Here is a 14,168-nt window from a genome sequence, read left to right as displayed (position 1 = left end):
GAGAAATAGATCAAAAATTAGTAACTAACTCACACTTCAAGAATTAGCACCAGTTTTATTTTAAATTTACTGATTCAAAAGCTTCATTTTGTAGTCCACCAGTATTTGTGTAAAAGCAACTGGGAAAATAAACTCACCCCTAAAAGAGATCCTTCAAGCAATCAACCTACAAGCACCAATCTGTGATAGTTTGAGTACCTTTTCATGGTCTTATGTATAGTTACTATTTAGATAGCTAAAACCTGACCATTCTTCTTTCTGCCTTGGGGTGTGAGGGGTGGGGAACCAACCAATCAACCAAAAAAAAAAAAAAAAACTATGGGAAGAAAAAAAAACATCATGATTTCCTGTTAAAAACCAAATAATCCTAGTGACATTAAAGTATTACATGACTTCTTCACATGAAGTAAAGCGTTTGACACGGTCTCCCACAGCATCCTCGCAGCTAAACTGAGGAAGTGTGGTCTGGATGATCGGGTAGTGAGGTGGATTGTGAACTGGCTGAAGGAAAGAAGCCAGAGAGTGGTGGTCAATGGGACTGAGTCCAGTTGGAGGCCTGTGTCTAGCGGAGTCCCTCAAGGGTCGGTACTGGGACCAGTACTATTCCATATATTCATTAATGACTTGGATGAGGGAATAGAGTGCACTGTCAGCAAGTTCGCTGATGACACCAAACTGGGAGGAGTGGCTGACACACCGGAAGGCTGCGCAGCCATTCAGAGAGACCTGGACAGGCTGGAGAGTTGGGCGGGGAGAAACTTAATGAAATATAACAAGGGCAAGTGTAGAGTCCTGCATCTGGGCAAGAACAACCCCATGTACCAGTACAAGTTGGGGGCAGAGCTGTTGGAGAGCAGCGTAGGGGAAAGGGACCTGGGGGTCCTAGTGGACAGCAGGATGACCATGAGCCAGCAGTGTGCCCTTGTGGCCAAGAAGGCCAATGGCATCCTGGGGTGTATTAGAAGGGGTGTGGTTAGCAGGTCAAGAGAGGTTCTCCTCTCCCTCTACTCTGCCCTGGTGAGGCCGCATCTGGAATATTGTGTCCAGTTCTGGGCCCCTCAGTTCAAGAAGGACAGGGAACTGCTAGAGAGAGTCCAGCGCAGAGCCATGAAGATGATTAAGGGAGTGGAACATCTCCCTTATGAGGAGAGGCTGAGGGAGCTGGGTCTCTTTAGCTTGGAGAAGAGGAGACTGAGGGGTGACCTCATTAATATTTATAGATATGTAAAGGGCAAGTGTCATGAGGATGGAGCCAGGCTCTTCTCAGTGACATCCCTTGACAGGACAAGGGGCAATGGGTGCAAGCTGGAACACAGGAGGTTCCACATAAATATGAGGAAAAACTTCTTTACGGTGAGGGTGACTGAACACTGGAACAGGCTGCCCCGAGAGGTTGTGGAGTCTCCTTCTGTGGAGACATTCAAAACCCGCCTGGACGCGTTCCTGTGTGATATGGTCTAGGCAATCCTGCCCCGGCAGGGGGATTGGACTAGATGATCTTTCGAGGTCCCTTCCAATCCCTAACATTCTGTGATTCTGTGATTCTGTGAAGTTTCCCTGCGAACACACGAAACTTTTCACCCATAACTGAACAGATCTCAATTCCAAGCCTATACCTACAAAATTAACTGAATGATTAAAAAAAAAAAAGATGGATCCTAGACTTTTCGAAGGAGATTTTAATCCTTAATGGTATCAGGAAAGTGATAGGATGAGCAGGTTCTACAGGCTGTGTAATGACCAGTGTGTTAAAAAGTTATGAATGCTTGACTCATGTGCTTCAACATGCATTTCTGAATATGGCTGGATTTTTATTTATTGCAAGTCTGGTGTGTTTTTTGATTCTTAAAAATCAAGCAAAAAAAACCAAACCAACCAAACAAACCTGTTTAACTTGTTAATACTGAACAATGAATTTTTATTTTTTTTTTTTCTCTTTTATTTTCTTTCAGAGGTGCTTTCCAGACGGGCCAGGGACCCTTGGATGCACAAGTGAAACTCTTGGAATTTACCCTGGAACAGAATTTTGAAGTTGTATCAGTTAGTACTATTTCTGCAGTAATTGAGTCTATAACCTTTCTTGTGCATCATTACATTACATGTTCGGACAAAGTGATGTCTCGCAGCGGCTCAGACAGCTCTGTGGGTGCTCGAGCGTGTTTTGGAGGGCTTTTTGCCAATATTATCCGTCCAGGTGATGCCAAAGCAGTTTGTGGAGAAATGACAAGGGATCAACTTATGTTTGATTTGTTAAAGCTGGTCAACATTTTAGTTCAACTGCCGCTTTCCACTAACCGAGAATATAGTGCCCGTGTTCCAGTAGCAAGCAGTACTACAGACAGTGTGTCTGATGAAGAAAAGGTTTCGGGAAGCAAAGATGGCAATGGAAGCAACCCTAATACTCAAGGATCAACTGCATATGTGGCAGACTTGGTGTTAGCCAATCAACAAATTATGAGCCAGATTTTGTCTGCACTTGGCCAGTGTAACAGCAGCGCTATGGCAATGATTATTGGTAGGTATTTTGTGAATAAAACAGAAGACCTTTTGGGGTGGTGAAACGCTTAAAGCTTCTACAAACTCATAAATTGGGTGTAGACATGAAAGAATGTGTCACAGAAATGACAGGAAAAGAGACTGATAAGAAGTGAAAGGGGGGCCAGGTATGTGAAAACAACTAACATGAGGTGGGAGACAGTAATTAAAACCAAACAGGAGTGCATCTGGCATTTGAATTTGCTGAATCTCAGAATGGTCACTGTTGAAAGGGGCGGCTGGAGTTTGTCTAGTCCAGCCTTCCTGTACAAAGCAGGGTCGACTCAGAACCTGCCTCAAAGAGCAGGTTGCTCAGTACCTTGTCCGGTAGGGTTTTTGATTCCCCAAGGGTGGAAACTCCATAACCATCCTGGGCAACCTGTACAATGTTCAATCATTCTTAAAGTAGAAAAGCCTTTTTCTTATGTTTAAATGGAATTTCCTGTATTTCAGTCCGTGCACATCATGTGCCTCTATACATGGATTAGGATTAGTCTTGAGTTTGTACTATAGATACGTTACCTCAGTTGTTCTCTATGTATTGCATTATTTTTCTTTTTTTTCAAATAGTTTCTGAAAAAGACAAATTTCGGTTGTGGCCCTTGCACAGAGTGTATAAGCTTTTCTATTCCACTGTTTTACTAGAAGTCTCAGTAACATCATATTCTGAGGGTTCCAGTCGTATATTTGTGGGTGGGATCTTCCTGCTACGAACAAGTGAGAAAACTGATGATACTTTGAACAGCAAAGTTGCTGTTTGTCAGACATGTACCTAAGGTGCATTTGCTCAGAGAGACTGTCTTTATGTGACTTGCTTGTGAGCTGTGCTGATAGCATAGAGTTTATTTGCACAAAATAAAGCACTGGCTGAAATACCGTGAATGTTTCTGCATGCACAAAACTGGAAAAACATTTTGCAGGATAGGCAAAGATCTTGCACTCTGTTTCAGGCATAATAGTTGTAAAATTTCGTTCTTTTTATAGTGATATTCTTGTTTCGAAGAAAGTATCTGTGGCCTTTTCTGTAGTAGTCTCTTTTAAGCAGATGTGAAACTGTTAACCAGTTCTACTACCAGAAAACGGTATACTTTTTAGATGAGAGCACGTGAATGTTAGACCAGTGGTTCATTTTGGCATAAAAGGAATTGAGAAAAAAGTAGTAATCTCCAGTAGTCAAATTAAACAGCAGGCAGTATTTGACAAGCCTAGATTGCCCTGGTGGAACCTTCCCGAAATTAATTCCAGAACATCTTCTCCTTTACTGTGGGTAGTTGGTGTCATATTGCAGATACACTGTGAACACTGAAAGTAGTTTGTTCTGGGAATGATGGTTTGTTCTGACTATGTGTTTCTTTGGAGTTAAACTCAAATATTCTCCTCCTCAACTTTGATGTCTTTCTACCACTGAATTCTGTCCAGCAGTTGTTTTGCATTTTTAAAAAGGCAATTTGGAAAGGTAGTGTTGTTTCAAAATGTTTTTCATTGAATTCAGGATACTGGGCCAGCTGATCTCTTCAGCGGATTGTTCGTCCCAAGGCCTTTTAATATAGGTTATTGAAACTAATTTGTATATGTATTTTGGAAAGATGTAACACAGCTATTTGTGGTTTTAGTTCCTTCATGAAAAACTGTATGAAGCTCTCTCCAGACAATTTCTATGAACAAAACATTTCTCCAGGACTGCAGCCAAGGTTATATATAATCCAAAAATCAGTTATCAGCATATAGTAGTAAACATGTAATAGCTAGTGCAGCATGCTAGCTACCTAGGAAAGATAAACAGGATGACGTCGGCAGATGTGTACTGATAAGTAGCAGCTCTGGTGTCAAAATTTATGCTAATAATGTTAATTTACTGCACCTAGCGAGCCAGCTGGTTGGGAACCAGGATGGCCTTGAGTAATTCACTTGTCACACGAAGTGAAAACATCTGTTGCATTTTCTTTTATGGCCATTTTGTCTATTTATTTCATTGAGTTTTTATGCTTTGTCTTTGACAGACTATGAAAATCATACAAGTAACAGTATTCCCCTCCTGCCCTACCTTTTTCTCAAAATCGTTACAGCAAACCCACTTTAGTTGGCTTCAGCTCCATCATTCATTCCATTTAACTTTTCTAGACTGTGCAGAGGCTGTCTTAAGACTTTTCTTTCTCTGTCTCCATGCATCCAGTGCCTCTCAGTATTTTCTTTCTTGACAGCTTGAAGGTGATTAAAGGACTACAGCTGTCAGTTCTCTTGCCAAAGTGTTTCTCTAAGGCATGTTCCAAAGATCGCTTGAACACATTATTTTCTGTAATTATTTGTTAGTATAACTCCAGTTTCTCTAAATGGAATGGGATTATTCCATCAATTCTCCCCACTCATATCTAAAACTACTTTTAAAAGCTCTTCCAGATGGATGTGATATGCTTTGTAAAACGGTTATATTTACGGGGGTAATCTCTTCCTTGGGAAGACTATTCTTTTGCTTTCCATCCTCAATTTCAGCAATGTGTAATCAATATTGCTGAATATTGATATTCAGTAAATCCTCATGAATAAATCCTGAGCTGTAACACTGAGAAGGAGAATTCCAAGAGAGGGATTTCTGACAGAAATATATATGTTAAACGGTTTTGGGTTTTTTTTTTTGCTACACAAGTGCACTTCTATTATTATCTGAAAAAAAAAGACTTAAAATCTTGTTAGTTGCTTCTGATTCTAAGGAGTGATTCCAGTCCTTGTAGCTCTTATTCTGTTTCCTTCACTAATTACAGTCATTTGTATGGTCTTATCTAAAATTGAATTTAAATTCCCTGGCTTCCTGGGACAAGTCTTCTTATTTATACTGTAAAGAAGGTAACATGTATCTGGGAACACTAACAGTAACTTATATAATCCTGAAAACTGGTCCAGTTGTCGTTTGTAAAATCCATGTGAACTTTTAACTGAAAAGAAATTTAAATATCCTTGAGTTCTGTTATGTGCTGTAATGGTTTGTTAGGTCTCAGCTTCTGACTTTTGAACTGTTTCTGTTTTCACTAAGGTGCAAGTGGCTTACATCTCACTAAACATGAAAACTTTCACGGTGGCCTAGATGCAATATCAGTTGGAGATGGATTGTTCACTATCTTGACAACACTTAGTAAAAAAGCGACAACAGTGCAAGTGATGCTTCAGCCAATTCTTACCTACATGGCCTGTGGGTACATGGGAAGACAGGTAAGTTCCCTTAGGTCTGCTGTGCTTCAAGGGAATTATAGATTAGTTGATAGTGTAACCTATAAGAAGTTCAGAAAACTGAACTAGTGCTATGTGAAAGAAATGTTAACATTTTTCCAGCCTCACTTCATTTTGGTGCTGAAGTTAGGAAGCCTCCCTCTGTTGCCCGTGGTAGAGGGGGAGAGAGTTTCTGTAAGGACATTTTGACATTCCCATAAATGTTCCTGGCTAAAGGCTTGAAGATGGATTGAATGTTTTATTATGTTCAGGTGGGAAACACATTTATTGTGTTCATATTTGTAGGTATTTTAAATGCTCAGTATTCTTATTTTCTAAGAACCATATGGAGCATGATATTGCTATTTTGTGCTAGAGAGGTCAACTATGGTGTCATTTCCTCTCTGGGATTTTTGCCTACTAAAAGGGGAGACTAATGCGTATTTCTGTCTTATTAATTTTGCATGAAACTGTATTTCTTAACTTTTCCTTCTAGGGTTCTCTTGCCACTTGTCAGTTATCTGAGCCACTGCTCTGGTTCATTTTACGAGTTTTGGATACAAGTGAAGCACTGAAGGCTTTCCATGATATGGGTAAGAATGTGTTTAGCTACATCAAGTAAAAGGTTTATTGTAGATCTTTTTGGCGCTTAAAGAAGGAATACACATATGTGTCTGGAGGAGCAAATTTACTAAATAGGCCTTGGCTTGCTTAGAATCTATTGCATGCTTCTGAACGGTGTTGTTTCCCACCCCACCCTCCCCCGCCTACATTATACACAGGTGGTGTTCAGCTTATTTGTAACAACATGGTAACGAGCACAAGAGCTATTGTTAACACAGCAAGAAGTATGGTTTCTACTATTATGAAATTTCTTGATTCTGGTCCCACCAAAGCAACAGACAGCAGTTTGAAAGCTCGAGTGCTAGCTTCTGAGCCTGATAATGCAGAAGGAATTCACAATTTTGCACCTTTGGGTAAGTAATACTTCTTTCTCTTACATTAATATCCACTGGTCATTTGAATGTTTATCAAGTTATTAACAAAAAATATTGTGATAGTGTCAAATGTTGCAATACTATTAAATCTTCTAAACGGAGGGGTTGCTGGTGTTTCAAGATGATGCTGGGGGGAGGAGGTTAGCCCCTCCTCCACAGGTAATAAGACCTCCTGTGGATAGGGGAAAGAAGGAAAGGAAGTGATCTATATCTGATGTAGTCATGCATCAAGGTGGGCCCCCTTCTCCTTTCCTAGGTCAGGGGATAGCCAGTTCCAACCCACCATCTGCCATAGACACACGGAGACTCACTGACTTCACTTAAGGCACATCAGATTTGATGGAGCTGTTAAAGAAGCAGAGCAAAGTTGGGTGACACAGAATGAGCCCGAGCTGGGTCAAACAGAGAAGCTGGAGCATAGGGCTGATATTGCTGCTGCTGTTCTCACACCTGCACCTAATGGCTCCAATGTTGCCTGCATGAATGTTTGTTAGAATTGCAATGCTGTTTTGGTATCAATGCAATGGCTGCCGCTTAACTAAAATGCATGTGTTTTAAGATGTAAATGTACTTGAATATCTTACAAAGGCTCCTTTTCACTACTAGTGTCTTAGTAGTTGCTGCCCACTATCCTAAGGTAGCCCATGAATGTATTCATACAGGGTGTCTCACTGTCAAGAGGGAAGAAAGAAAGAATTATTTTTAAAATTTCTGGAAAAATTGTTGGACAAGAGAGAAATCCATTCAGTCCTGTCTTTCAAATTTAAGAGTGTCAAAAATAATGAAATAATAAGAAAAAAAGGTTTATTTGGCAAAATAGAGGGCTGTTAGAAATCTTCTATCTTGCTCTGCACAAATTCCTAAAGGTAAATTTAGGAGTCCTACAAAGGTTGGTACTTGATTACTTCAAGGAGTAAAAATCCTAAGCATGCGTGGTGGTGGGCTCTTGCATGCCTTGTCTCCCAACTTGCACAGAGCTGCAATTCTTGATGTTCTGCTGTGAGTGCATCTGTCTTAGTATTTTACTTTGAGTCGGGATTGTGCTTTTGAAACTAACCTTCTTATTGTCCTTACTTACTACACTGATTCTCATAATGTAGTGTTCTCTGAGAGACGAACTCGATTCATTTGTGGTGAAGTCTATCAAAATGTGTCCAGGGATTCACCTCCAGCTGCTGCTAGGCATTCAGTCATGGGGCCAGGCTAGAGCTACTTTAAAATAAAACACCCCAAGTACCTGTAGTTCAAACGGCACGAATCTGGTCTTGTGCCATACCACTTGCTAAAGAAGACATAGCCTACATCTTCCTACTTCATTCTTAACTCGTGCTAAGATTAGAAAAATAAGCAGCTGCTGTGGTCAGGTTTTTTTGATTCTGGTGTTTTTTTTAGAAAAAGGTTTTCATGTGAAACAAACCTTTTTAAAGAAAAAGGTGTGCAGATTTTTTAAGTCGTTTATGTTATCATTGTAATATTTGAACTTTTAAAGCCTTCATTATGTTAACTATGAATTAACTAAGTTCAAGTTCTAAGCATACTGTTCAACCTGCATTTTTTGGTTGGTTTGTTTTTGTAATGAATTCTTGATAGAAAGTTCAGGATTTTGGTAGCAAGTGTAGCTGGCAAATTTTTAAGCACGTGCATATGCATGTGGAAATGTAAACTGCCTATGTAAAACAGTCTAAGAGTAAAAGTAAAAATATCTCAGCAATTGTCATTATTATACATGGGATGTTATCAATGTATGAAAACAGGTGAGATAGAGAAACAAGTGTTTTCCACTGTTCAGGTTGTAAATTAATTTGGGTTTTATTAATAAACATTAATAATCAATGTTAATGGTGCTGTTTTTGAAGGTTCCATCACCTCAAGCAGTCCGACTGCCCAGCCTGCTGAAGTACTGTTGCAGGCTACTCCTCCCCACAGACGAGCTCGGTCTGCTGCGTGGTCGTACATATTTTTACCTGAGGAAGCTTGGTGCGACCTCACGATTCACCTTCCTGCAGCCGTGCTGCTTAAGGAGATCCACATCCAGCCTCACCTGGCCTCTCTGGCGAGTAAGTAGGTTCACTGACATGATGCCGGTTTGAAAATTTGAAGGGTGGGATTTAGAAATGATACAAAGAGTATAATCAGACGAACTAAAGCTGACAGGTTGTTTGAAGAATGCTTGTAAAGTAAGTTGAAAAGCTTGCTAATTCTGCTTTCCTTGAGAATGGAAGGCCCTGCCTCTGCTTGATTTCTTCTAGCTTAATGCATGTCTTGTGGCATTAATGTTAAATATGCCAAAAAACCTTGTCAAACTTCTCAAAACTTTCCCTAGTGAGACTGTGCTATTGGTCAGGAGTCTTCAGGCAAAATGGTTTTGTATGGTAGTTGTAAGAAAGCGTGAGATTTTCAGCTCTTACTGTCATAGCCCTCCTAGGGAAACATGTGGCATTTATACTGATAGGACTTTTCTTCATCTTAAGTCTTTGAAATAAACTGTATACACCATGTATCAAAATGCTTATGCATTTTAACATATAGCATTGCACAGGTCAAATACTGCAGCTGCAGTTTTGAAGTAGTGTTTGCCTAACATCATTTCAGTCATCTTGTTCTGTATCTTTAACAGGGATACATGTTTAAAACTTAAAATTCAAAGCATTGCAGATTTTTAAATAAATAGTTTTAAACCTTCTTATCTTACTCTGTAGCTTGCCCTTCATCAGTATCTGTTGAAATAAGCGCAGATGGTGTCAATATGTTACCTTTGTCAACTCCTGTTATCACAAGCGGTCTCACATATATAAAAATCCAGCTGGTAAAAGCTGAAGTTGCCTCAGCTGTCTGCCTCCGTCTCCATCGTCCTCGGGATGCCAGTACACTCGGCCTCTCGCAAATCAAACTGTTAGGCCTCACAGCCTTTGGAAACACCTCGTCTGCAACCGTCAATAATCCATTCCTTCCCTCTGAGGATCAGGTCTCTAAAACAAGGTAAGCTTCTAGTATCAATGGCCAGAGGCATGTTCGTGCCAGTTCATGTTTTGGGTTTTTTTTTCAATTATGTTGTCAGATATTTCAGTAGCAAACTGTATTCATGAGTATCTGTTTTTGTAGTTGAATTTTAGCATTTACAGAATCTGTTTCAAATATCTTAGAAAACTTGCTTGCCTTTTTTTTTTTTTTTTTTTTTCTTTTTTTCAGAAGGCAAGTATAAGCAGTTCTCACTTTTTTGGTAGCATGCTTAATCTGCATATGTAAAAGGGTGTGTTTCACCTCTGCAATGGTGAAAGAATACAGAGGATAGGAAAGCATTCAGAGTTGCATTCCGTGTTTTTAATGGGTACGCAGTTGTCAAAAAACCTGAAGTAGCAACATACTTCTTATCCCTACTGAAGTCAACGGAGTTACATAAGTATTGGAGCAGGAATAGAAATAGGACAATAGGATGTTTTGTGGAAGTTGTATCTAATATTTCTGTTTGCAAACATTTGAGAAATAGGAACCGAATGCTTTTGTGATTCTGGCACATCAGCAAGATTTTTTTTCAAAAGCTTTTATTTGGTTAGGTGACATCCTGAGTTTCGTACTCATTTTTAAAGTAAATGAACCCTTAAGAATTTTAAAAAAATAAATGTTTAAGTTTTCCAACTTTGAATTTAATTTAATGAGTGAATTTTTGAGATTTCCTGGTTCTGAAATTTAGCTTACCAAATTGTAAAAATTTATTACTTTGAAATATTACAATAAAGTTGTATAGCTGAAATTGGTCTTTGATCTTGAATAGCAGTGAAGCGAATTTTCATAGCCAAATTATACTATTGCTATATTTGTACTTCAGAAAAGGTTATCTTAAAGTCACACAAAAATAATCAGTACCTGAAAAAGAAGGTGAGTGTACATTCTTCAAGTTTTGAAATGTTTTATTGTGGCTTTCAGCTTAGTTTTATAGGTATAATAAAGTAATGGCAGTAACATGATAGATATATTCAATAAACTTGGGTATAATTTTGTTTTAGACATAGCAGAAACCTTACTCTTTTCTAAAATGATAAATATTTAGGAGTAAATTATTCCTAAAATAAAAGTGTAAACTTCATTTAAGATCTATATGCAAGTTTGCCTTTTTTTTGAACTGTGGGAGATAAGGTTAGCTGTGAAAATAAGTTAACCTGTTAGTTTAGAACTTGTCAGTGTATTTCACATGCAACTCAGATTGCCCTCTTGTTCATAATGCTTGTTTAAACAGCATTGTAGCATATTTTTTGTAAATAAAGCCCAGTTAATGTGTTTCCAAATTGATTCAATTACAATAGGTTTACTTTTCAAGATTTTTATTAAAAGGAATACTGAACGATATTGTTAAAGAATAAGAGTGACATGGGGGAAATGTAGTGATTAACACATTTTTAATTTTAATCCCCTCCTTCCTACCTTCCCCCTGTATAAACCCCTTCCCCTCTGCCTTCACCCCAATAGGTTGGTGCTATTGGAAGAAATATGTATGTGAATCAATAAATGTTTTAGAAACTTTAGTAGTAAAACTTGCAGGCTCTTAATTAACCCTTCCTGCCCACAAACCCTGTCTTTCTTACAACCTTAAACCAGTGATTACAACAGCATTGCTAATATATATTACATTGTGGTCTTAATTTGCTTTTCTCAGATGATGTCTGATCATGTCATAGCAGTTTTCTGCAGTACTTGTTCTAGAATCTAATACAGGTAGTTATGTTACAAATGAAAAATAAAATGATAAGAAAATGATACATTAGCTCATTTCCATGTTTTCCTTTTCAGTATTGGATGGTTAAGATTATTACACCACTGCCTCACTCACATAAGTGATTTAGAAGGAATGATGGCTAGTGCTGCAGCACCCACTGCTAATCTGTTGCAGACATGTGCTGCTTTACTAATGTCACCTTACTGTGGTATGCATTCTCCAAACATTGAGGCTGTGCTTGTTAAAATTGGGCTTCAGTCCACCAGAATAGGCCTAAAATTGATTGACATTCTTCTAAGAAACTGCTCAGCATCAGGGAGCGATCCTGCAGGTGAGTGCAATGTTTTTCTTTTCAGTTGTTACTTAAAAACATTGCTTGTATAAATGTACAAATATAGTATATTTGTGTGATGCTTTCTGATTCTGAATTGGGGCTGACAGAACTTGTCATTGTGCTTCGTTATGCTTCGAAGTATCACAGTCTTTGTATGTGGGTAGTTCTACAATAGTAAAGCAGTGCAGCCAGGGTTGTTTTGATTTTTGTGTGGAATAGGTAATTATGTGAATGTTTTGAAGACACGAGAGTAGAACATGCAACATATTGTAAGTGTGTCTTACTGTAGATACTATGTCTAGATGTTTCAAAATAAAGAGCATTCATGAGTAATGTTAAGGAAAGCAAATGCAGCAATATTGGGGCAGTAATAGTCTGTAGGACAGTATAAATTCTGAATAGCACTAAGAGTTGAAAATAGTTACAGGTGGAGGTACGTAATTAAGACACTTGAGCAACTAATCTATGTCCCACAGCGAAATTTTGCAGTAGCTCTTCTGTTAGTGCACTGGGGTTTTTGTATTTATGATTCCATACCACTTTGCTTTGCTGTTTTGAGGCTTTTAAATGAAAGAAAACTGAACTTGTATTTTTCCTGTTTTGAAGTTGCTGATACTAACAGAAAACACTTTTCAAAATGGCTTCCGTACTTACTTTGCCATGAGTTAGTGTTTCAATGTAGCTTACTGTCTTTTGCTGGAATGCTGTTAGATAGGAGAGTAGCTTTCCTACAGGGCAGGAGGTGGATGCAGTGAGGAGAAGACAAGTGGGAAGTAACCTCGGAAAATCCTTGGCCTTAGTCCCATTGATGGAAATTGGAGTTAAATAAGTTTCCATTTTGAAATAAATGTTTGTTACTGTGAAGCATGAGGTTTGAGAGCCCTATTGGAATTATTCATGTCTTTTTGGAATATGTTGAAGAAAGTCCTACTAGTTAAAGCTTTAAGTCCTGTATCTGCTGAATGTTGCAATGATTTTTCCTTTTAAAGTATGGCTGAACTTTGCATTGAACATACAAAATGCCCAGTTTCAAGATAGTGGTGTGTATAAGAATTGCATCCTTACTTTAATGGCAAAACTCAATTCAATGTTAATATTGCAATTCTATAACAATTTCATTAGTACTTTTTAAAATACGTATGTAAGTACTTCTATTATTTCCCCTCCCCCTTTTTTTTTGAATGCGGCAAGATCTGAATAGCCCTTTACTGTTTGGAAGATTAAATGGTCTCTCTTCTGACTCCACAATAGACATTCTTTATCAGCTTGGAACAACTCAAGACCCTGGAACAAAAGATAGGTAATGTTATTTGGATTATCATGTGAAAGTGTATACAAAAATAATCGGCTAAATAGTGACTTGATGTTACTGCACAAAAAAATGCTGCACAGACTTCTAAAAATCTGATTGTTGTGAGATAGCCTGAAAGTGCAGAAATCTAAAGAAGCTTTCCAGCTTTCCCTCCCAGCTTTTTGCATCCTTTGCAGAGAATGCTGTCCCTCTTTTTTTGCTCTTATAAATGTGATAAAACTTTTAGTGTTCAACTGACTTTTCTCTCAAGTACTCAGAACACAGATACCTGCTATATTTTTTTTCTCTGTAGAGAGAACATTTACGTTTGGCTGTCCAAGATAAGTATTTTTAATTAATTTTTCCCGTTAGTAATCAAAGTCTTGAGAAAACAGAGTTTGCGCTCACTCTTGAACTTTGCTTCAAAGGAAGAGATAAATGTGTAAATCAGATTACTAAAAGACAGCAAGATAATTTGGTTTTGAGTGTTTCTTTGACCCTTTATAATGTACTACATCATCTTGCCTTCCAGAATTCAAGCATTGCTGAAATGGGTCAGTGACTCCGCAAGAGTTGCAGCTATGAAAAAAAGTGGCCGTGTCAGCTACATTTGTCCAAATAGCTCAACAAGAGAGTATGGTCTTTTGATGCCATCTCCTTCCCATTTGCATTGTGTAGCAGCAATTTTGTGGCATAGTTATGAATTGCTTGTTGAATATGATTTACCAGCGTTGCTGGACAGAGAGCTCTTCGAGTAAGTAAAGCAAAGTTTTGCACCACATACTTTTTATAACTGAATTATTTTGTTCACTGAAATGATACGACTTGAAGTGCACTTGTGGTGAAATAGTAGTGGAAAGTGTCATCCCTGAAGCTAACTCATAGAATGAATGCTTAAAGATATCTAAACAGGTAGTTTTGTAGTTCTAAACAGAAAACTGCACTTCACATCTTCCAGGTATAATTGTGTTTAAAAACAAAAATCTGAAGCATAACCGTGAATCCATTTATATACTTGCACATATGTGAAAGGTAGACTGTTTCATGGGGTTTTTTTGTGTTTTTTTTAGTGGGTAGCTCTGGGCTGTTCTTGTTAAA

General features: G+C 38.3%; 1 protein-coding gene across 3 annotated transcripts in view; it reads left to right on the top strand.

The window, feature by feature from the left end:
• BIRC6 (baculoviral IAP repeat containing 6) overlaps nucleotides 1-14,168 on the top strand; it is a 194,194-nt gene that overhangs the window by 92,501 nt on the left and 87,525 nt on the right. For all 3 annotated transcript variants that reach the window (XM_068415935.1, XM_068415930.1, XM_068415945.1), the window contains 9 exons: nucleotides 1,953-2,515; nucleotides 5,564-5,739; nucleotides 6,233-6,329; nucleotides 6,519-6,713; nucleotides 8,591-8,791; nucleotides 9,434-9,713; nucleotides 11,520-11,776; nucleotides 12,971-13,079; nucleotides 13,603-13,824. In XM_068415935.1, coding sequence (XP_068272036.1) covers nucleotides 1,953-2,515; nucleotides 5,564-5,739; nucleotides 6,233-6,329; nucleotides 6,519-6,713; nucleotides 8,591-8,791; nucleotides 9,434-9,713; nucleotides 11,520-11,776; nucleotides 12,971-13,079; nucleotides 13,603-13,824 — 2,100 coding nt within the window. The remainder of the gene's footprint in view (nucleotides 1-1,952; nucleotides 2,516-5,563; nucleotides 5,740-6,232; nucleotides 6,330-6,518; nucleotides 6,714-8,590; nucleotides 8,792-9,433; nucleotides 9,714-11,519; nucleotides 11,777-12,970; nucleotides 13,080-13,602; nucleotides 13,825-14,168) is intronic.

This window comes from Nyctibius grandis, chromosome 1 (assembly GCF_013368605.1).
Source record: "Nyctibius grandis isolate bNycGra1 chromosome 1, bNycGra1.pri, whole genome shotgun sequence".
Taxonomy (NCBI): domain Eukaryota; kingdom Metazoa; phylum Chordata; class Aves; order Nyctibiiformes; family Nyctibiidae; genus Nyctibius; species Nyctibius grandis.
The sequence above is the reverse complement of the archived record's forward strand: the minus strand, read 5'-3'. Positions and strand labels throughout refer to the sequence as shown.